At 38.1% G+C, this 22,402-nt stretch overlaps 1 protein-coding gene across 1 annotated transcript in view; it reads left to right on the top strand.

Moving 5' to 3' along the window:
* Positions 1 to 13,168, top strand: part of bard1 (BRCA1 associated RING domain 1) — a 36,972-nt gene extending 23,804 nt beyond the window's left edge. The window contains exons 7-9 of the mRNA XM_067444824.1: positions 3,264 to 3,359; positions 10,022 to 10,119; positions 12,770 to 13,168. Coding sequence (XP_067300925.1) covers positions 3,264 to 3,359; positions 10,022 to 10,119; positions 12,770 to 13,105 — 530 coding nt within the window. The 3' untranslated portion in view covers positions 13,106 to 13,168. The remainder of the gene's footprint in view (positions 1 to 3,263; positions 3,360 to 10,021; positions 10,120 to 12,769) is intronic.
* Positions 13,169 to 22,402: the final 9,234 nt, after the last annotated feature.

The following is a 22,402-nucleotide window of genomic DNA, read 5'->3' as shown; positions in this document are numbered from 1 at the left end:
AACTTAAAAATGTGCATTATAATAACTTGAGAGAACTCAAATATCCAAGTTGTCACCTAATACACATTTTGAAGGTATACTCCACCGCTTTTTAATATTAAACTGTTATTCCCTTAACTAAAACGAGTTGATACATGCCTCTCTCTTCTGAATGCACGCACTTAATCTCTCTGACGCGCGGTGACGACCTGATAGCATTTAGCTTAGCCCACTAAGCAGTTCATTCGCTATGGTACCAAACAAAGATCAAGCGAGAAGCGATCAAACACCTCCACGTTTTCCCTATTTAAATACAGTTACACGAATAGTTGAACGATCAAGTATCATGAAATAAAATAAAACGGGCCGCTTTTCTAAGCGGATTAAAAAGGAGAACTATAATGTATGGCGGAATAGCACTTCTGAGAGTACTTCGACTCGGCGCAGTAAAAAGTCCTGGCTGAAAAATCCTCCCTCACATCTCCCCCCCCCCCCCCCCCCTATTGACAGAAATGAGAGAGTTGAAGTTGATTGAACTCAAATTTTAATGTAGCATGAACACTTTTTACACAGCAGTTTTTTGTGTAACTGAAATAAGTTTGAGTTGAACTAGGGCTGCACAATAAATAGCAATAAAACTACACACGATTTGGCAAAGTCTCCGAGTTTTGCATGCACAGCTTCTCAGTGCAGCACGACTGTGATCAGTAGTAAATGCTACTCCATCTGCAAGCCAGAGGGGGCTCTCGCGCAGGGTTCTCCAAATATGCACAGCACGATAGCACGCCATTCATGTAAATCTCTATGAACATTATACTATCGGTGAGCTGAATGAACGGATTGATCCGTTTGAATTGATTAAAGTCACAGTGAACCTGAAGTAGCAAGTGAGTTTTCTTTAAGTGCTGTGATGCATTTCCAAGTGAAACGGAATATTGAATAGAGGGCAGGGTTTGACTTCAGTGCTCCTCCTCTCCATCTTTCACTCGTAGCAGACTAAGTCAGTGTGTCCACCAAAGCGTTTTTAGCCAGCTGAAAACGCTAGGCACTCTGCTGAAAACGTCTTGTTGTGAGCGCTTGAGAGCGTTTGTGCTATGTTGTGTTATGATACGAAAAATCTGCGGAAGTGTTACTAATTTTACAGGTAGTTTGTTTCTGTATGGATTTTATATAAACTTGCAGATACAATGTAAAGTATTTACTCTGGCTCTTGTTTTAAATGATTGTGTTCCGTTATTATTGCTTGTTGTCATCTGTTGTATAAGCAGAATGTGGTGGTTGGTCTATGTAGTATTTGTCCTGCCCCTCCTCCACTGTGATTGGATGGCTGGGTGAAAAGTGACAGTGATGAGCGCTGCGTTTTACTCAATGTCGAACATTGTTCAACTCTCGGCGACCAGTAAAACATGCCGAGCTCTCAGCGCTTGAGCGTGAAATACTCGCTCAGCGCCTCGTTGCACTCCAGGCATTCTAAAAACGCGGCGATCCTGTTGAAAACTTTAATCATAAATGCTTCTCTTTTTTGGAAAGATGTTTGACACTTGTTGCTTTTTCAAACACGCGTTATAAGTGGCTCAAGCTAGCAGTGTTTTCAGATGGAGCAGCATTTACTACTGATCTCAGGGCTATCTTGCACTGACAAACTTTGTGATTTTCATAATCGTGATGAGCGTGATTTCATGTTTGCGAAATTGCGATTTATCGTACAACCCTAAATTGAAGTACTAAAATAAAAATAAAAATAAAGATAAATAGAAATAAAAAATAATGCAAATGGTAAAAGCACATAAAAAAACAGAAACTTAAACTATAAAAATAAAACCAATTTCACAATCTGAATATTATAATTGTGTATATATATATATGTTAGATAATACTAAAATAACAGAATAACAAATACAACTACATGGTTAATCAACTAAACAGACCGTATTTTAATTTCTGGCTGCTTTTCAAGGAATCCTAATACCAAATCTGATGAACAAATTCAATTGCGCTTTAGACATAAGCAAGTGAATTTAAAGGGGGGGTGAAATGCTGTTTCGTGCATACTGAGCTTTTTACACTGTTAAAGACTTGGATTCCCATTCTAAACATAGACATGGAGTATTTCTGTGTTAAAAATACTCCTTCCTGTTTCTCACAAGTTTCAGAGAGTTTTTTTCAAGTATGGCTCGGCTTGACGTTAATAGACCGGAAGGTCCTTGTATGGGCCGTACGGGCTCTTCTCCCGGTAGGGTGCGCGCGCGTGTGACTAGAGCGAGAGAGGAAATGCACGCCCATAAACACTCTCTCAGGTGCAGATCCAGTCGTCGTTATAGTCCAGAGCCGCGCTCCACTTTATTCCTATGGGTGACGTCGAGCGACTTCAACGCTTCAGCACAGCATTCCGGGAAGGCAGCGCTGCATTTGAACTGATTTGAACGCAGAAATGACGGGAAGCTTCACAACATCGCTTCAGTCGCGTCGCAAAGTTGATCTCCACAGTTCACTGCTGTCAGGACTTTACCAAATCATACCAAAGAAGTGTGTTTTTGACGGTCCCAGCGATAAAGGTTCGGTCCTGCTTTGGAAGCAGCCGGTGAGTAAAACTGCTTCAAATGTCTGTGCTGTTGGTTCGTCGCGTGAGTAAACATCAGTAAACGACACGATCGCATGCTTCTTCATTCAAATGCGCTAACGGACTCCATTGTTGTTCTATGTATAACGTTACACTAGTCTGACGTGCAAAACCGTTTTGCTTGCTACTGCTAAGGTTTAGTCGCATACAATAGTCCATAAACTGAATCATGTCCTCATAAACTGCTAGTAAAGACACACAAATGTTGACAGGCCACTAAACACAGTACATACCACAGAGACGGACCTCCTGCTGTTGCTGTTTCTCCTGTTTAATTTATTTCAGCCACCGAATTTGATTCTGGATCATATATCTATTAGCTGAGCTCGATAGCCATGAGTTTCTCCACGCTTGAGGACGTCACCGCTTTGCGCTCGTCATTCTTTAGCTCCGCCCACACGATACGCCTCCAGGCGCTCGGTTTTTTACGGAAAGACTCGGTACAGCCCATATTTCTTTTATAAATATAATAAAACTACAGACTTTTCGGAGATATGAAGGATGCAATACTACTCTATAGGTACTCAAGATTGACATGAGATTGACTGAAACTGAGTGTCCCCCCCCCCCCTTTAATGATTACAATGCTTAGTTCTCAATAGAAAGAAATATATCTTTTTTTATTTGTGATTAACTACTACTCTCTGATTAAATGTCTCTCCAGTCACCCATGTGGTTGTACCAGATGTTCCCATCATGCCCTCTACCCTGACCACACTACAGGGCGTCCTCAACGGCTGCTGGATGCTCCGTTTCAGCTGTAAGTACACAGTAATGAAGTAAAGTTAGATGAGTTTGCAGGAATATTAGTACTATGCAAATGTTTCTTTCTGAACGCTAAAGTTTCTGAATGATAGAACTTACAATATAGTGCCCAAAGTAATTGGATGACCTTCACTTGCTGTTTACGATGAGCGAAGCATATTTCTATTGGGCAAACCAATAGAAAATACTATAAACCTACTACTACTACTACTACTATTCATTATAAACTTAGCATGTGGTCATTTTCTCGTGAATTGATCAGCAATGAATATTTCCATAGCTAAGATTTCTCACAGCTTCAGTTCAATAGGGAATATCAATAGATTCCGGTTGAAGCCATGCCCATTAATTTAGCTCTGATTTAAAAAATGCCTTTTTTTTATTAGTCTGCTCTCTGTGCTAAATTCATTTCTCTCTATGTGGTAGCGACATTAGAAGTGCTCGACCCTTCTCGCATGCAGCATAGAGGGATAATTGCTGTTGAGGTGTTTGTTCTCCAAGCACAAATATTTTTTGATTTTGGTTATTGGTAACATATTTGCAACGTATCTTTAATATCCAGCCCATGGCAGACAACACCTTTTGAGGGCAGATTTACTGCATATTGGAAATGCTTGATGCATCTTAATTTAAATCTATAGTGCATTTCAAGTGCTCCAGATTCACTTTATTTACACATTCATGTAATTCAAAGCATTTCTAACCGACTCGTTATTATGCAAATCGAGTAAGGTAACACAGGGTCACTGAAAAGGACATGATTGAATGGATTACATATGTAGAAACTATTTATCAGCTACACACTAAAACTCTAAAGCCTTCCATGGGTTTATACATTATACATACATTATATGCTCAATATTCATTTATGATAATAATACATATTCAGTGTTTATTATTATTATTAATATAATAAATATGACTTATAATATTTAATAATAATGATATAATAATACGATTTGGAGTAATCTGAATGGACATATTGCATTACATGAATGGACATATTGCATTACAATATAGAAAAAAAGCTTTTTTGGTTTTATATTGCAATATTTTCAACTTTACACTGGAGACACTATTCCTTAAACTAAATCCACTTTTCATTTCAGTACGATGTTCTTATTTATTGTTTTACTCTAGACATCTGACTTTGAGCAAGTATCAACAATATTAAAAGAATTACTGTTTTCTCTGGCAGAGCATGAGCAATGACTTAAAGCGGCTCTATGTAAGACTTTTCTTATATTAATCACTTTTTTGTTGCCAGTGTGTGAACAGCTTGTAATGAAACTTAAAAAACAAGACCTTCCCATACTTCCTAGATTGTCCATGAAAGCCTGTAGACTTAATTTTTATATGAATGACTGGACATTTTAGAGGGAAAATCAAAAGGATGTGGCGCTTACACACACTTCCGATGCTATGACACATGAAACGAATGCTTAAAAAAAAAACTTTGCCGTAAGCATCTTGGGGCATTGAATCACATGCACGAGTGCAAACATGAGCAATACGTTGCTGGCTGCAGTTCATTTAAAGGCCCCTCTTGTCACTAATAACTAGGGTTTCTGAATTCTACATATTGCCCCTTTAAACCGAACACTTTCTGTTCTTTTACCCTTCATACCTTCAGCAGTAACATGAGATGATTATTATTTATTTATTTGTTATATTGCCATTCAGATCACATCACAATGTGATTTTTGTGCAGCTGTAAAAATAATGAGTGAGTAAGTATACATCATTTAGTTTAGCCCTGTGTCTGTGCCACACTGTATGAGCTCTTGATGCTGTGCCTCAGCTTTTCTGTATGGGTCTCCATGGCTCGGCGCATCACGGTTCAGTGCCCATGAGTGTGTGAGCTGCCAGCGCCATGATCCACAGCCACCCACCGCACACATGCATGCTGAGCTTCGATGTATCCCATCGTCGTGAATCTAATTAGCTAATATGCTAATGGCTCTTTGGTGCTCGGCTAACAACCTGGCCCTATCGTCCATAGAGAGAGAGTCAGATTAACCCCGGGATGGAGCATTCTCACCGCCACCGCCCTCATGGGGTCCCGGGAAATGAACACTGTAATTAAAGAGGCAGAGGAAGTGCAATTACAGCTCATGATTACTATGGAGGATTTTCCGTGTGCTCCTATAGGTGGTGTCACTGTTCTGATACCATTGGCTGGGCTGGCTATAGAGAGTGATACACAGTGATACTTTGGATGCAGGAACACTAATCCTGCTAATGGCTCAGCGGCACACCGCCACAACGGAATGCAAAATTTTAATCTAAAGTGGGTTTTTCCATTATGATAAGAGACAGGGATGTGGACAAAAAAAATGGTTGGTTGCCGGACCAATTTTATTTTAATTTCTGGCCCATTTGCACTTGGTATTGTAATTATTTTATACTATATTAGCATTATTATGTTTTAAAAATAGTTTCAAAATATTTATTGAACAATATTTTGATAGACTAAAGTAAAATTAAAACTTATTTTATGTTAATAATAATCTTAAAACATTCTATAAATCATTTAACCTTCGCCAAGGTTCCTGGCTGAATGGAGAAGTTGTCATTTTAAGTGTTTGGTTGGCAGCGCCCACAAGCAGTTTTGTCTTTGCAAGGTTGAGTTGAAGGTGGTGCTTCTTCATCCAGTCCGACATGTCTGTCAGGCAAGCTGAGATGGCAGCTACCATCGGATCCTCTGACTGGAATGAGAGGTAGTGTTGTATGTCATCAGCATAGCAGTGATAGGAAGAGCCATGTTTCTGAATGACAGATCTTAGTGATGTCATTTTAGATGGAGCGGAAGAGAAGGGGTCCAAGCACAGCCCTGAGACACCCCAGTAACTATGTTGTGACTTAAACACCTCACCCCTCCCGAGACACCCTGAGACTTACCTGAGATGTAAGACTTGAACCACTGTAGTACGGTTCCTGATATGCTCATTGTCATGAAGGTAGACAGGATAATCTGGTGGTTAACCATGTCAAAAGCAGCAGACAGATCCAGCAGGATGTACTGATGATTTGGAAGTTGCTTTTGCCAGTCTCAGAGCTTCAGTAACCGAGAGCAAGGCAGTCTCGGCCGAGTGGCTTGTGAAGCCAGACTGATTGTTGTCCAGGAGGTTTATTTTGTGTTAGAAAGGTAGAGACTTTGAACATGGCTCGCTCAGGTTTCTTAGCAATGAGTGGAAGAAGGGATGCCGGTCTGTAGTTTTCTAAAAGTGCTGGATTAAGAGTGGGTTTCTTAAGCAGTGGGGTTATCCGAGCCTGCTTAAATGCTGTGGGAAAGGTCCCAGTGTGAAGAGAGGTGTTGTTGATGTGAAATGAGGGCAGGTTCAACTGAAGAATAAATGTCTTGAAGGGGATAAGATCAAGCGGACAGGTAGTAGGGTGATTGAAAAGGATGAGTTTGGAGACTTCATCCTTTGAGAGCAGAGAGAATAAGGGAAGAGTGTGAGTGTTTGCTGTTAAGATGTGTTTGTCAGTTTGTGGTGTGGAGAATTGGCCACTGTGGTCTTTGATGACTAGAAAGTACAAAATAACAGCATTTAATTAAAATAGAAACATTAACATGTTACAGTTGAAATCAAAATTATTCAACACCCAGAGACCGTAAAAAATTATAAATGCTTTAATAAAGAGATTATGGGAGTTCCCTTATGAAGCCTTACATTGTACTATGAACAGCAAGTGCTGAGAATGGTGCACAAAAAAATGGGAGACAGCACACACCGTTGCATTTGGACTTTGCCCCTGGGGCGGCGTTTAAGGACAATTAAATGTTCGACAAATCATTATAAATTTACTTTTGTGCCTGAGGCAGTTCGTTTATGTAACAAATTTTGTTGATATATAATATACATGCATGCATGCATTATTTTTCTGTTATTGTGTTTTGAATGTTTGATTGTGTATGTGTTTAGTGTTAAATGTGAAGCACCATGGGAGCCTAAACTAATTGCCCCAAGGGGATAAATAAAGCTCCAAACTAAAGTAGCAAATGTGGCCATGTCAAAAGAGCTCTCACAAAAGCTACAGAGATTTGTTTTATTACATTAGAAAGTCTATGGCTGCAAGAAGATTTCCAAAACATTAAAAGTTCCTAGAGACACAGCTGGCAGCCTAAACACTTTAAAAATTGTTGTACTAGAAAACCTTTAAGGGTTTTTAAAGAGAAAGCACAATATTATTAAGGGGAATGATATTTTTGATCAGAGCAACTGAGAAAAGCCCTCAAGTTACTGCCAAAGATCTGCAAGATGACCTGATTCAGACCTAGAACAATAGACAATCATGGCCTTCATTTTGGGATATCTTGCCAAATGCTAGCCTAGAAATCTAGTCCCACCCTAGCGGCAGCAAATCTAGCAAATCTAGCAAATCCCCCGCGAGTGTCGTCTAGCAACTCTCAATACACTTCTGAGCTGTAAATGCCAAACTCTGGTCGGGCCATTCACATCGTGTATAGAGTCGGTGGGCGGGGCTTAACATAATGATGGCCGAGTTGCGCTTGCGTGCTTCTAGTAAACACAGAAACTGGTGAACGCCGGTCTTTCGAATCAGCTTTGACCGTGACTCTGGAAGACTCGGAGTTAAGCTTTTCTCTGAGAAAAAAAACAAAGAACGGCACTGAAGTCATTCTTAAAAAGGGAAGATGTGTTCGGAGTTTAGCCGACCGGATACGGCAAAAGTTTAATCTTCCAACTAGCTCTGCTTCACCTTCGTTGCTCTGATTGGATGTAACGCTATCCAATTGCATGCACGCCGTGCAGAGGGAGTTTACAGACAGCCGTTTATCCGCCCCTCAGATTGAGCCCTGTCAATAGTGAGTTTCCAGACCAAACATCTTGATGTGGGTCTGTCTTGTCAGGCTAGCCAAATGCCACTCTTGACCAGAAAAAAACATAAAAGGCTGACTTGAGTATGCTAAAACTAATTTGGAAAGACCTGTGGAGTTGTTTAATGTTGTGATGTGATGTTTAATGATGTGATGTGACGGAGCTAGAACTTTTTGGACCCGTGGATCAGTGGTATGTCTGGTGCAAAAAAAAGGCAACGTTTCTGAACAGAAGGACATCATGAATTCTTTGATGTATCCCTCTTTGCCATTTTGGCAAAGAGGGCAATGCCTTCGGTGCAGAGATTCAAGCTTGATGATCAATGAATGTTCCTGCATGACAGGCTCCCAAAGTATACATCCAAATCTACTTCAGCTTGGTTAAGGGATCAGTCGTAACACATTGAGTGACCTGTCTTCAGATTTAAATCTCATTGAAAATATTTGGAAGCTTTTTCAAGCAAGGAATGGGCCAAGATTGCATTAGAGAGGTAACAGAAGCTTCTAAGCACCTACAGACCAGTGTGTATGAGAGGGTATAAAGAATAAAAGGTTCTGCACAAAATTTGACTTTCAATGGTTGAATAATTTTGAACCCCAATGTTTAGAGCCAATTCGATTTTTTTTATTTATTTTTTATTTCTCATCAGCTCAACTGATTATCTCAAATGTGTATTAAACGTTCTATAGTAATTTACTGATGCCTTTGTTGAATGGTTTCCATAACATTTTGTTCTTGGCAGCAAAATGTCTAACAGGTCAAGGGTGTTGAATAATTTTGATTGCAACTCACATGCGCAAGTATATTTAAAAATATTATTAAAATAACATCAAATGGCAAGCTGTTTTAACCCTGTTTCAATATAAAGGCAGTTGGAGAAGTCAATGAGAGATTGAGCTATCATATCTTTGCTCTCCTCTTAAACTGCTTCAGAAATATTTTTAGACACTCTACAAGGTGCCCATTTATCCCCCTTGTCCTTTTTCTGTCATTCTCATTTGGAACAACAGACAATAGCTGCTTGCTACTCTAGAGCTCTTCAGTCAAGAAAGAGCCATTTCAGCCAGACGTACAACTAGGGCAAACTGAGCAGAACGCTATCAAATGGTTGTAAACAAGTTCAGCAGGCGAAAAAGGCTTGTGATGGAGGATTTGTTTTTTATATATATGTGTGAAGCAGCGGCTCATTTTTGGACTGCCTTGTGCAGCAGAGAGATCACTTGTAGTATATTGTGCTGAAAACGTTTTGTGAAGAAATTTACCTGACAGAAATGAATAAGCGAGAAAAAGCTAGAGATCCATGAACCCTTCTAGCTCTGCGTCTTCCTGCCCTGAAAGTTTTGTCCTGCTCTGTTACTTTTCCCAAATGAAAGTTAAAATGCAGCATAAGACTTGCAGAATTGAAGTGCGTGTTGCATCACTGCTGTTGTACATATTTGCCTTGAAACAGCAGATTTCTTTTACACTTAAAAGAATACTTCACCCGAAAAATTTACATTTTCTCGCCATTGTGTTGTTCCAAACCCGTATGCCCATAAAACAAAAAAGGACTAGCTCTGTAAAAGCACCGTAAAAGAACTGTAATAAATATATTAGCCAGTATATTTTCCTTCTTTTGAAGCCATGCAATATGTTTGTGGTAGAGAATTGTTCAAAATGTTTCCTTGTAAAGTAGCATACAGGTTTGAAAAGACATGAGGAGGACTAAATAATGACAGAATTTACATTTTTGGCTAACTATCCCTTTACAATGCTGATGTAAAGCTACTAAGTTGATATGTTCTGATTGGCTTGTTCTCATTCTTTCCTCCAGGGGTGAGTTGTAGCCTTCAGGCAGGCAGCTGGGTCTGCGAGAGCGGGCACGAGGCAGGTGACGGCCCCCTACGTGCCCGTGCGAACAGAGGCAGCCTGGTGAGTGACAGGCCGACATGTGGAGGGTCTAACAGTTATCGACACATTTTCCTCTCCAGAGAGGAGGAATAATGGCTGAGTGAAACCCTCTCCTGGTCCTGCTCTTTAATGGTCTCTCATTGTCAATCTGCCATGTTGATCTGCTCTCCTCAGGCTGGCTTGGCTTTTATTACTGACTGTGCTGTGGATTGTGGCTTGTTTAGAAAGTCGCACACTTCCTCGAGGACAGGGAATTCAAAGGGAGGCAACACACTCGTGACTTTCTGAGAGGACTGTGCATTGTGAGACAATATAGGGCAATAGTGATCTCCCAAGGCCACGGTGTACTGCTCAAATGCATTGCTGCAAAGAAGCCAAGCTTGCTGTTCTGCTCTGATTGCTAAGAAAACTCATGATGCAGATTAATAGTAGCCTTTTTGCAGTCATTTACCATAAAAAAACATTTTTTTTTTTATGCATGGAAGGATGAGGTGATATTTTCACAATATATTTATGATTATTTTGATGGTTATGTAAAATTAACGAACATTTGTGAACATCAAAATGGCTTTACATTCAGTTTGTAGATTAAGTTTTCTAAAGGCCAGCTGCAGAAGCGTTTCTTTTGCGATGTTGCATTATGTTAGTATAAAGATGATCTGATTTAAACTTCAGTATCAAAAATTGTTCTTGAGAGGGAAAGTTTGAATAAATTCAGATTAAAAACTCTGAATTGATTATTGATTTGCATTATCACTCGAAAAATATCATGGGTATTGAATATTTTAGTAAAAATATGTGTGTAATTATGTACAGTGGTTACGGAAAGTATTCAGACCCCCTTAAATTTTTCACACTGTTATTTTGCAGCCATTTTCTAAAATCATTTAAATTCATTTTTTTTCTTTTTCTCGTTAATGTACACACAGCACCCAATATTGACAGAAAAACACAGAATTGTTGACATTTTTGCAGATTTATTCAAAAAGAAAAACTGAAATATTCAGACACTTTGCTGTGACACTCATATATTTTACTCAGGTGCAGTCCATTTCTTCTGAGATGGTGTTATTGTGAATATTGTGAAATTATTAAAAAAAATTAATAACTGTTTTCGATTTGAATATATTTTAGTATGTCATTTTTTCTGTTATGGCCAAGCTAAATTTTCAGCATCATTACTCCAGTCTTCTAGCCTGACAAGCCAGACCCACATCAAGATGTTTGGTCTTGAAACTCACCATTGACAGGGCTCAATCCGAGGGGCAGATAAACGGTTGTCTTTCAAACTAGCGCTACAACCAACCAGAGCAACGAAGGTGAAACAGAGCTTGTTGATAGATTAAACATTCGCTGTATCCGGTCAGCAAAACTCTGAACACATCTTCCCTTTTTAAGAATGACTTCAGTGCCCTTCTTTGTTCTTTTCTCGGAGAAAAGCTTAACTCCAAGTCTTCCAGAGTCTCGGTCAAAGCTGATTCGAAAGACCGCCGTTCGGCAGTTTTGTGTTTACTAGAAGCACGCAAACGCAACTCTGCCGTCGTCATTATGGCCCCGCCCACCGACTCTATACACGATGTGATTGGCCCAGCAAGAGTTAGGGGAATACAGCTCAGAAGGGTATTGAGAGTTGCTAGACGACACTCGCGGGCACATTAAATTTGCTGCCGCTAGGGTGCGTCTAGATTTCTAGGCTACCAGTCTTCAGTGTCACATGATCTTTTCAGGAATCATTCTAATGCTGATTTGGAGCTCAAATGACATTTCATTTTATCAATATTGAAAATAGTTATTAAGAATTTTCTAATTTTATTTCAAGTATATGTATTTTTCTATGTGTAAAAGTCTTGTGTTATGTAATCAATTCAATGCATCCTTGCTGACTTAAAAACTTACTGGAAAAGCAAATGGAAATGTGTTCCTTATGATACATTGTGAAATTGCAAGTGTGTCCTTGTTATTGTGTGACTGTAATGGCCTGAGACTAGCGTGTTAAATTCTCAACAAGTGTGTCCCAGTGACCCACATCTCACGGGCATCTTAAATCTCCCCTGAGCTGGCATTGTCCCAGTACCATCCAGACCATACCAGAGTAGAAGCCTGTCACTTTAACCCCAGATGTCCTGCAGAGACTTTCATTGATTGCACAGAAAGTGACTCAGACTTTCACTGAACCTTAATATAGCACTTTCTTTACACCTGCTTTTATCTCTTTGTGGCAGGCATTTAAAGGGTTTCTGCGGATATGAAATTAAACTAGCTCAGAAATTGAATCAAATTTTAATCAGCTAGAAATTTCTCTGTAAATGTTGTAAAAATTCTGATCAGGGCTGGAAAAGTCTTGGAAATGTATTGTTCAAAAAGGGTTACCGGTATTCATGCATTACCTTTAACATTTAAAATATTTCTGTCTGATTTGTCAGTTCGCACACTTCAGATACACTGAGTTTTGGTGGGAATTGTGGGTTCAAATAAGGCCTGTTTTGTGACCCAGTCTGCTTTCTCTCTTTTTCCAATAACTTCCTGTCACTTTCGCTATAATATGGCAAAGGCTCAACAAAATGCCAATAATTACTATGATGGCCATTTTAGGGTGTCATAAATGATCTATTCAGGTACTTTACTGATGCTTAATGTACTAAATTGTTCTCCATTTCTCATACATCTTTAGATGCCTCCACTCTTTGATGGCTGCTTCTTCTACATGCTGGGCTCCTTCCTCAAGCCGCCTAAACACGAGCTCCTTCAGTTAGTGAAAGCAGGAGGAGGTCAGCTTCTGAATCGCCAGCCCAAGCCCGACAGTGATGTCACGCAAACCCTGAACGCAGCGGCCTACCACGCCCAGCCTGGTTCAGACCAGATTCTCTGCACCCAGTATATCTTATATGATCCTCAGAACTCCTACAAACCCCAGAAGGTCCGGGTAGGTAAGGTGTGGTCGGCTCCATCCACATGGCTTCTGGACTGCATAGCTGCCTTCCAGCTCCTGCCTGTGCCAGAGACCTAGATCACCATATCCTTGCTGTAGTAATTTGTTTCAACTTCATAACATCAAATAAAACTTTTTGTCCGCATAAAAGAAATCGTTTTTATTCGTAAATGAAGATAGAGAAATCGTAATTGCTCTGTTTTCATCAAGCTTTTGTATGCGAGGCAAAATAAAAGATTCAAGTCACGTGGCAGCTCTCAGGAGAAAGTATTTGCACGCTTTTTAGAGTCTATTGTGCTTGTTCTTTTTTTTTCTTTCTCTGTAAAATTATGCCATCTAAAAGCTAGAAAATTATAAAGACGTCTGCCATTGTTAGGATACATGACCTATTTTGAGCAGACTCGCAACTTGTGTGCCAGCCATTCAGAGATCTCGTGGGATTTTGCTTTATGTTCCACCAGACAAAACTTGCATCTTCATCAGACTTTAAAATGCAATGCTAATTGCTTAGATAGCTTTTGTTTAAAAAAACAAATGGTATTCATATGTACCAGGACAGGATAATGGGGCTCTGGCTTTCTGCGTCTCTACAGATGATGAGGTGGCATTTAGATTAGATAGGGAAAAATACCCAAAGAGATGAATGAAAAGAAGAGCAATTCTCAATTGTTGGTGGTTTCAAACAAGCACGTTTTCTTTCCTCGTTGTTTCTGCAAGGGTTAAAAAATGAAAGATTTCTGGTCCTCTTTGGCCATCTCCCAAGACGCGGCTTTCAATGGGATTAGTCAGGGATGCTCCTAATTGCTATTGATTGCTGTGAGCCGCATTAAATTGCTTCACCCTCATCCTGCAGGGACGTGGAGGGAGGCAATTAGTGGTGTGGACAGGGTTTCGTGGGGTGATTAATTGGAGGGTATTGAGGGTCCTGTGGGTAGAGGGAAACATGCACCCTTAACTCTTAACACCTGACTTTGCAAACTTTATCATCTCGCTATGAAGAGCTTTAAATGCACGTTTACAGTGCACGTGTGCAGACAGATGCAATCCTGAGGGCAAATATGAATTGTATGAATATGAAATTCTTTAATATAAATGCTGGCTTTCTATTCATCCAAGATCAACTTTTTAGCCTGAATTGATATTAAAGGGAACAGCTGGAGATCTCTCTTTATAATTATTGCCTAGATTTAGAGCAGTACCCAACAGAGGCTGATACAAATCTAAGAACTACTGAATAATAATCTTCTTTGTATGTTTGGCAGGTTATGCTGCCAAACAAGCTTTCTTCACATTATGTATTGAATGATGCTATAATGAATTTCAGTTAGAGAGTGCAATGTCTCTAGTCTAGTCTTCAGACAAGCCTAGTTTTTCTCTCGGGAGGTTCGTTCCCATTCAGTTCAAAGTGTGTTTATCTTGCACAATCTTTGGTGATATTTGAGTAAATTACCAGCTGTTTTTTGACAGGCATCAGGCATACTCTGACCATGTTTATTATACAAATAAAACTAAAACTTGAAATAAAATATAAACTGAAATGAAAACAAAACCCAGCAACAACCTTGTACTAATTTTAATTATTTTCATTTAACTTGATTTAACACAAAAATTGACAAAACACAACAAAATTACTAAATCTAACAAAAATTCAAATAAAAATGTAAAATAAATTATAATTCAGACTGTTATAAATTATACTGGTATCTTAATGATACTAAAATAACACTGCCTCTGACAAATTGTACAGATATTGAATTATCACAACTGCTGTAGTTATTCTAGGAATATTTATGCACCTTATCTGATATCAGTCAGTTTTGTAAATGCTGTATATTAATAAATATATAATATTTTATACACTCATTCAGTTGTGCATGTCCATATTTACAGGCCCTGCCTTAAATGTAATATTAAAAATACACAAATAATTATAACTGTTAAATATAGTCTTTAGAAAGTCTTGAAATAAATGTCCATTTCTACAGTATTAAAAATATATTATTTTTGCCTGGATTAACTTAATGGATTTTTCAATGCTTTAGTTTTTATTTATTAGTATAATGAGATTTTCATATTGGGTCCATGTTGGCAGTGAAAAATATTAACATAGATGCATTTCTAGTCACAGCACCTTTTATTTGTATTTGTCGAATATCATATCTACGCTAAATTGCTTATTTTTTTCTCCCTTCGCATTATTAAAGCGGTTTGCTAGTTGGCGGTTCAAGTGCTGCCTGTTGGTATCCCATCGGATGTAAAAAGAAAAAGAAATCAATAAATAGAGTCCGATGCTCAGTAATAGCAGCATCAGGTAAGATCCTCACAGTAATTAATTTTATCCCATAATTATATATAATCTTGTGGGCACATGAGCTTAACACCGTCACAGACGTCCTGTCTAAATAGCTCTTATTCAAAACATTGTTTAGAGAACAAATGGTGTGTGAATAGTGGATGTAAGAATTAGGGCTGGACCAGAATATTCAAATATTTGTTCGATGGGTTGGTATTTGGTTTTCAGGTTCGAATATTACTTTTTTTCCCCCCTCAAACACCTGGCATCCCCCTCGAAACGGTTCTCATTCGCCTTGCATTTGTTTACACTATACAATCTGGCGACATACATTTAAATTTTCAAAATATAATTATCTTATTGCCTAGCCTTTTTTAATAGTATGGTCAGTTGAACAGGAACCTAACCTTGTTGTACTCAATAAATGCTTGTCTGTGCTGTGACTCTCATTCGGCTCACGCTGCACGTTCAGTTTTTAATTGTAGTTAATCTGTTCTCTGAGCTATTTTTTTTTTTACTAGGTCTACTATAAAATATCAAAACGACTGTGGGGGTGCCACGGTGGGGAAGTGATGCAAACGGTGTAATGCCTGAACACCGGTAACATGACTATCGCAGCAAGCCTAATTATCTGTTGTTAACAATCTAAATGAATTTACTGCGAAATATAGGCATGCAGTGTTCGTTCTGGGAGCATATAAGCCCAGAATCTCGAGATCCCTGCCGATATTAGAGAGAAGAATATGTTCAGTCTCCTCCCTCCGAATATTCGGTGTTGATTTACTACCAGGCTTCGAAGCTCAAAATTGTATTCAGACCGGCCCTAGTTATAGTATGTTGGTCCATCAGGATTGGAAGCAATTCAGTTCTGGCTACTGTTCCTGCTACTTCTGATCAAAGCTGCACTCTTTCAATAGCCTTTAGGGGGTTCTATCATTTCTTTGTGCCACTTCCTTCTGTTGTATCAGCACTGTAATGTTCTCCTAGACAGTGATGGATGAGTAAACCTGTGGTATAGTTACAGTAATGGTCTGAGTTCCTCTCTTTCCTGCTCTCTCTCTGACCTCAGTGTGGTGTCTGTTTTCTTAGCAGTTGAAGAATAAAGTGAACATGTGCTCGACTCTCCCTGTGACGGAGGGAATGTGATTTTTTTCACACTGTAAATGAATGGCTGGTTGTAAAATACTGCGCTGTCAGCATTCAGGAACTGCTCATGTCTGCAGTATCAGAGATGCCCTGTGCATCTGGCTGGAGATGAGCTGGTTGGATATGCTTACAAAAGATAGGAAGGGGGAAAAAAATAAATCCATACACCGGCTTTCTTTTTTTTACTGAATAACACTTTTTTTCAGTCTATTTAACAAAATAGGTTTGTCTCCATAAATAATACACGTTTTTAATCCTCTTTCTAACTCTGAATTCAGAATACACATTAAACGCTTTTAGATATTTACACGTTTATACATTAGGAAGGGCACCTGGGCTTTGTACTGTCCCATAAAATGATACAAGTAATATTAATAATAATAATTCTTAATCTTAAATAATAGCACTACGTTAAATGATACATAATCACTGAGTAAAATGAGTTTTAAATGAATAGTTCATAGAAAAATGGAAATTCTGTCTTCATTTACACACACACATGTTGTTTCAAACCTTTACAACTATTTCCTGTTTTTATTTACTTATTCGAGAGGCTGAATCTAACTATAGACTCGTCTTTAGAAGATTTTGTAAACATGACCAACTGGTTTATGACCAAAAGATCCTGAATAATTTGTTCCCAAATAAGACATTACTTCTCTCTAAGCCTCTTGTATATATTTTGGTTTGTTTCTCACGCAAATTTATAGTATGGCTATGAGACTTGAACTATTGCACGTAAATGATGGCATGCTTTTATTTTGGTTTGGGGTCCTTTTGAAGCTTGAAAGCTTCAGCTCCAATTTGAAAATGAATACAATTCTTTAACATTTCTCCTTTTATGTTCCACAGAAGAAAGTCATACGCCTTTGCAACAACATGAGGCTGAGTAAATGATGACAGAATTGTCTTTTTTGAGTGAACTGTCCCTTTAAGCGTAATGAACCTCAGTGCCCGTCAGTAAGAAAAGCTGATTGTTTAACAGTATTTTTTTCCTCTTCCATTAGAGATGCAGTTTGTTTGTTTTCAGGCACAAGTTCATATAACAGTTTTGTATAGAAAAAAGAACAATCTTTCACAGCTTCCAGCTACAGTTAGTCAGTGTCTCAAAAAAAGAGCAATGGTTCACCTTTACAAAACTGACAGTGAGTTGTAGAGACAGTGACAGACATTGAAGGCCATGGCATGTGCACAAAGAATCAGTTCTTTCTAGAAGCATGATGCAGAACACAATTTCTTCACAGATGTAGCCGGTCCTTCCTTCAGTGGATGTACTGTAGCTTGTTGTCAGTTTTTGAAAAAAGTACTAATGAGATGTATTCCACGTCATCAGGCCTGGCCATTGTGAATCCCATGTGATTGTCAAAAGAGAACAGTGGGTGGGGTGTGTGTGGGGGATTATACATGAGGACAGATGGGAGTTTTAAGTTCCACAGCTGACTTTTAGTCAATAAATAATCAATAAATGACAGTTTCGCTGATGTCCCATGATGTGCGATATGCTGCCAAAACAATGAACAGCTGTCCAGTTTAATGAACATTTAGGGATAATGTAAAAAAAAAAAAAAAAAAAGACACTGTTTTATCCCGTACAACAATTCCAGGATGCTTTTTGTTTTAATAGCTACCGAGACTGATTATATTAGGGTGGCTCTCACAAAAATTGTGAAAAGATGTCCAGGTCCTATATCACCAACAAAATAAAGATTTTAAATAAGGAACATCAAATCTATTTTAGCACCATTAAGATTTGTTGAATTGTCTTTTCATACAATATTATTGTGTCAATTAAGCTATTTCCTTCTTTAAATTCTTATTACCATAATGCAATAAATAAATAAATATAATTTTCAGTATAGCGTTTGAAATAAAAAATACTAATATAATAAGATTAAACGTTGAAAATAATGGAATGGGAATTACCATTAAGGATTTATTATGGGATTTTGTGATGGGAACTTTATTTACCAGTACTTTATATTATTTCTGAATGAAATAATAAAATGACACACGCCAATATGCCCTTTGTTTTTCTTTTCTTTTTTTCTCAGCAATGCAACTTTGACTAGGTGTAGCTTCTTATTGTCCAGAAAATATGCAGTGTTGTGGAGTAAATAGTTACAGGTTACTAGATTACATAATTTAATTACAAAATAAATGTAACTGTAATCAGTAACTGTAATATATGTTAAATAATATTAATTCATTGATTTGCCTGTTTTTAATGTGCACGATGTCTCCTGGCATTTAAAGACTGTTTAGTAGAGCAATGCTTTGTTGCTATTCTGACGCTTTTGATTGGTTCTCGCTTGAATTTGCAGTGCACCTCGTCTGCCAATTACATCACTCCTCATTGCCTGAACGCTTTAGGCTACAACCTGTCTGAGAGTTGCCACCATGGCAAGTGATAAACAGGTGTTTCGTTTCAGTGCTGGAAATTAGAAAAGTAATCAAATGCAATCAGTTACATTTATAAAGTAATTGAAAAAGGTACACTACTTATTACATTTTAAATAGGGTAATTTATAATCTGTAACCTGTTACATTTCCAAAGTAACCTTCCCAACACTGCAATATGGTACATGCCAAAAACCCTTCAAAAGTAATGCGTCCCGATGGGTTTCCGAGAATCTGGTGCATGTAAAGGTACTAAAAAATGTCACAATGCAAACCAATCCTTATCGATCCCAAAATAAGCATAATTCTTATTGTGCAATTTTTTACTTTTAGAGTGAAATGTGATCTGGACATATTTTTGTGAGATTTTCCCATACATTTTTGTTTAGTTTAGATTTTACAGACATTTATTATAACATTGTAATTGAGATCGTATAGTCATTAAATGAAAAGGTTTTCCGCATGGGCTTTAAAAAATCCTGCTGAAGTAAATGTCATAGTTTTGGTGTTTCAGTAGATGCATCAGTCTTGAACTAAAGCAGAGGGCAGTTTAACTTAGAAATCCTCCTCTAGTCTGTGATTTTAGAAAGGCAAGCGCATTGTACCCATTGGGATGGGCAGGCTTAGGACAAAAAGAAAAACAGCCATGGAAACAAAAATATCGCCCGCTCGCATAAGCCTGAGCTTTGCTTTTAGCTGTGGGTCATGTTTGGTGCTTAGTGCTTCACAGTCTCGCTCATGACAGCTTGTGTACTCATCTGCACGCCCTGTTCTTTTAGTATCAACCTGTCTCTGTGTTAGATGATGCCTAACAACATCTGTTTTAATATGCTCAGGGCTGTAATAAATGTCCGGCGTGAAAACGACTCTAGGGACTGTTTAATAACCGCTTGTCATCTGCTATATGTCATTTATAGACTTTTACTGTTCATTATTTCAATTGAGACCTAATGATTTGCTGACTTATTGGACAAGTCTTGGCTTCTAGCCTTCTACCCTAAGCTATAGAGAGACAAGAGACCCCAAAGATGAAGTAAAAGGCAGTGGGCGAATATATATTTATATCTAGCGCAATATATATCTAGCACCTTTGGCGGTCACGCTATTGCATTCATTGTCGTCTCATTACCAAATCTGCAGATCTGTTACTAAGTAGCTCATCCATCAGTGCTTAGAAACAGAGTCCAAAAGGTTAAAGGCATTGAATTCTCTTCGAGGGGAAAAAATACCTATGATAAATCACAGGTGCTTGGTGAAGTTCCTATTGAATTAATGACTGGTATTCATCATTGAGGAAAGGGGGGGGGAAAGAAATCATGGAGGTGGGTGTCTGTTTTAAAGGGGGTCGATGCATTAGTTAAACCAACGAAAGATGGTTGTTGCTAACGTTGTGCTGTAATGGGCCTCTGCAAAGAAGTGTTACGATATCGGAAAAATCTTCAGCAAATGTGGGCTGAAAGCGGCTCAGAGTCTGTCTAGAGGTTCTTATTGGTTTAAGTGCTTCTCAAAGTGCAGTTGATCAACATCTTCTCTCTAAGCTGCAAGCGAAATTGCCGTGAGCCGAGGTTACGTATGCGCTGAAGATCAAAAGAAGTGGTTTTGAACGTGGCTTTGAAGCGCCAGACTGTATGCAGATTCCTTCCTTTGTTTTAGCCCTCTACATGCTGGGCTGCGTGTCTGCCGGGCAGTACCACAGAGGGCAGAGGCGGATCATTTATCACTGCATATTGCCTGATTAAAGAAAATTAAAGTAGGCTGCTGTGGGCTGGCTAATTGCTTAGATAACAAGTTCAAGCTGCTAGACTTTAGGAAAGCGTCTTTGTTTGGGCTTGGGAGAGAAAAACAAGGTTTTTTTGCGAACAGATGAAAGAAATGCATTACGGTATAGATTTGTAGGTTACAGGGATTTAAAACTAGATGACACTTTCCACGAATGGGGTGCAATATATTGCCTGAAACTACAGCATTTATTTAACAAATGATGGATGAAAGGAGACGCTTAACCTTCAAAAAGGGGTCAAATTTAAAGGTGCACTATGTAGGATTTTTGCAGTGAAATACCCAAAAACCACCAGGCCAGTGTTTTATTTATATATATATATATATATATATATATATATATTGTTTAGTTGAGTTCTTACAATATCGTAAATGTTTCGAACTGTTTGTAAATTTTTAGAAAATTGCTATTTATAGTCGCCAATTGCGCCATATCTGCGTTACCCTCGGTTTCCGGTTATTTTGCAGAAACGCTTTAAACAAGTGTCACAGCAGCCACCGAGCGAAAGCACAGAGTAACGTCATAACACAATTTTAAACACACTCAAATGTATCTAATATGATAAACAGAGCTGCTTTACCTCATACTCATGACCAGAAAAGTGGAAATGGTGCCCGTGACTGTGGCATAATTAAAGTTCCGGTGCCCGCGAGGCTTGTGTTGTTCATCTTATAACTATCGCTTCAGCGGACTTGCTCAGCTCCATAACATTCGTTCCTGCTCTGCTTCACACTACAGTAATGTTAATAATCGCATCCATCAACGTGATTTCTGGCAGAGTCCTATCCCGATTCTTTCCCATCGGCTGTAAGGTGAAGTCCACGTCTCAAGATTCTGCGCTCAAACTTGGTGTCATCAAACTACTCCTTTGCTTTGAATAGGTGCCCTCTAGTGGACGGAAAAATTACATAGTGCAGCTTTAACATTTCTTTTCTAAATTTGATTGGAATGTGCCTAAATGGTTCATACGCAGATTTTGTTCTTGTCTTTGAATGGGCATGCTAGCTACTATATACACTGAATTATATAAACTGTTCAAGAATTTGGGGTCTCTTATGCTTACCATGGCTGCATTTCATTTATCAAAATGCAGTAATATTTAATCACTTTTGATCAATTTAATGCATTCTATATAATGTAGTAATATAAACTGTTATTATATTATATTAAAATATATATGTCTAATGCTTAACACCACAGGATGTTAGTGTACCCTATTCATGGAAAGTGTTTTCCACCTATTCTGCTGGATCCATTTTCATATATATATATATATATATATATATATATATATATATATATATATATATATATATATATATATATATATATATATATATATATATATATATATATATATATATATAATATAGCGCTCTCTCTCTCTCTCTCTCTCTCTCTCTCTCTCTCTCTCTCTCTCTCTCTCATATTCATATATATATATATATATATATATATATATATATATATATATATATATATATATATATATATATATATATATATATATATATATATTAGGGGTGTAACGATTTGTTTTAACAACGATTCGATTCGGTTGAAATAAAACAGTCACACTCATTTCAATTTTTGGCAAAAAAGTTACTGAATTGATTTCAAGTCACTGAATCGTTTCGGATCATATCGTTCTAAATGAACCAATATCGTCCTTAAATTGTCTCGACAACCTCAAATCGTGATACGAATCGAATCGTTGTTAAACGAATCGTTACACCCCTAATATATATATATGAGAGAG

Source organism: Pseudorasbora parva, chromosome 5 (assembly GCF_024679245.1).
Source record: "Pseudorasbora parva isolate DD20220531a chromosome 5, ASM2467924v1, whole genome shotgun sequence".
In the NCBI taxonomy this organism is placed as follows: Eukaryota; Metazoa; Chordata; class Actinopteri; order Cypriniformes; family Gobionidae; genus Pseudorasbora; species Pseudorasbora parva.
Note: the sequence above shows the minus strand (reverse complement) of the source record. Positions and strands in the feature narration are given on the sequence as shown.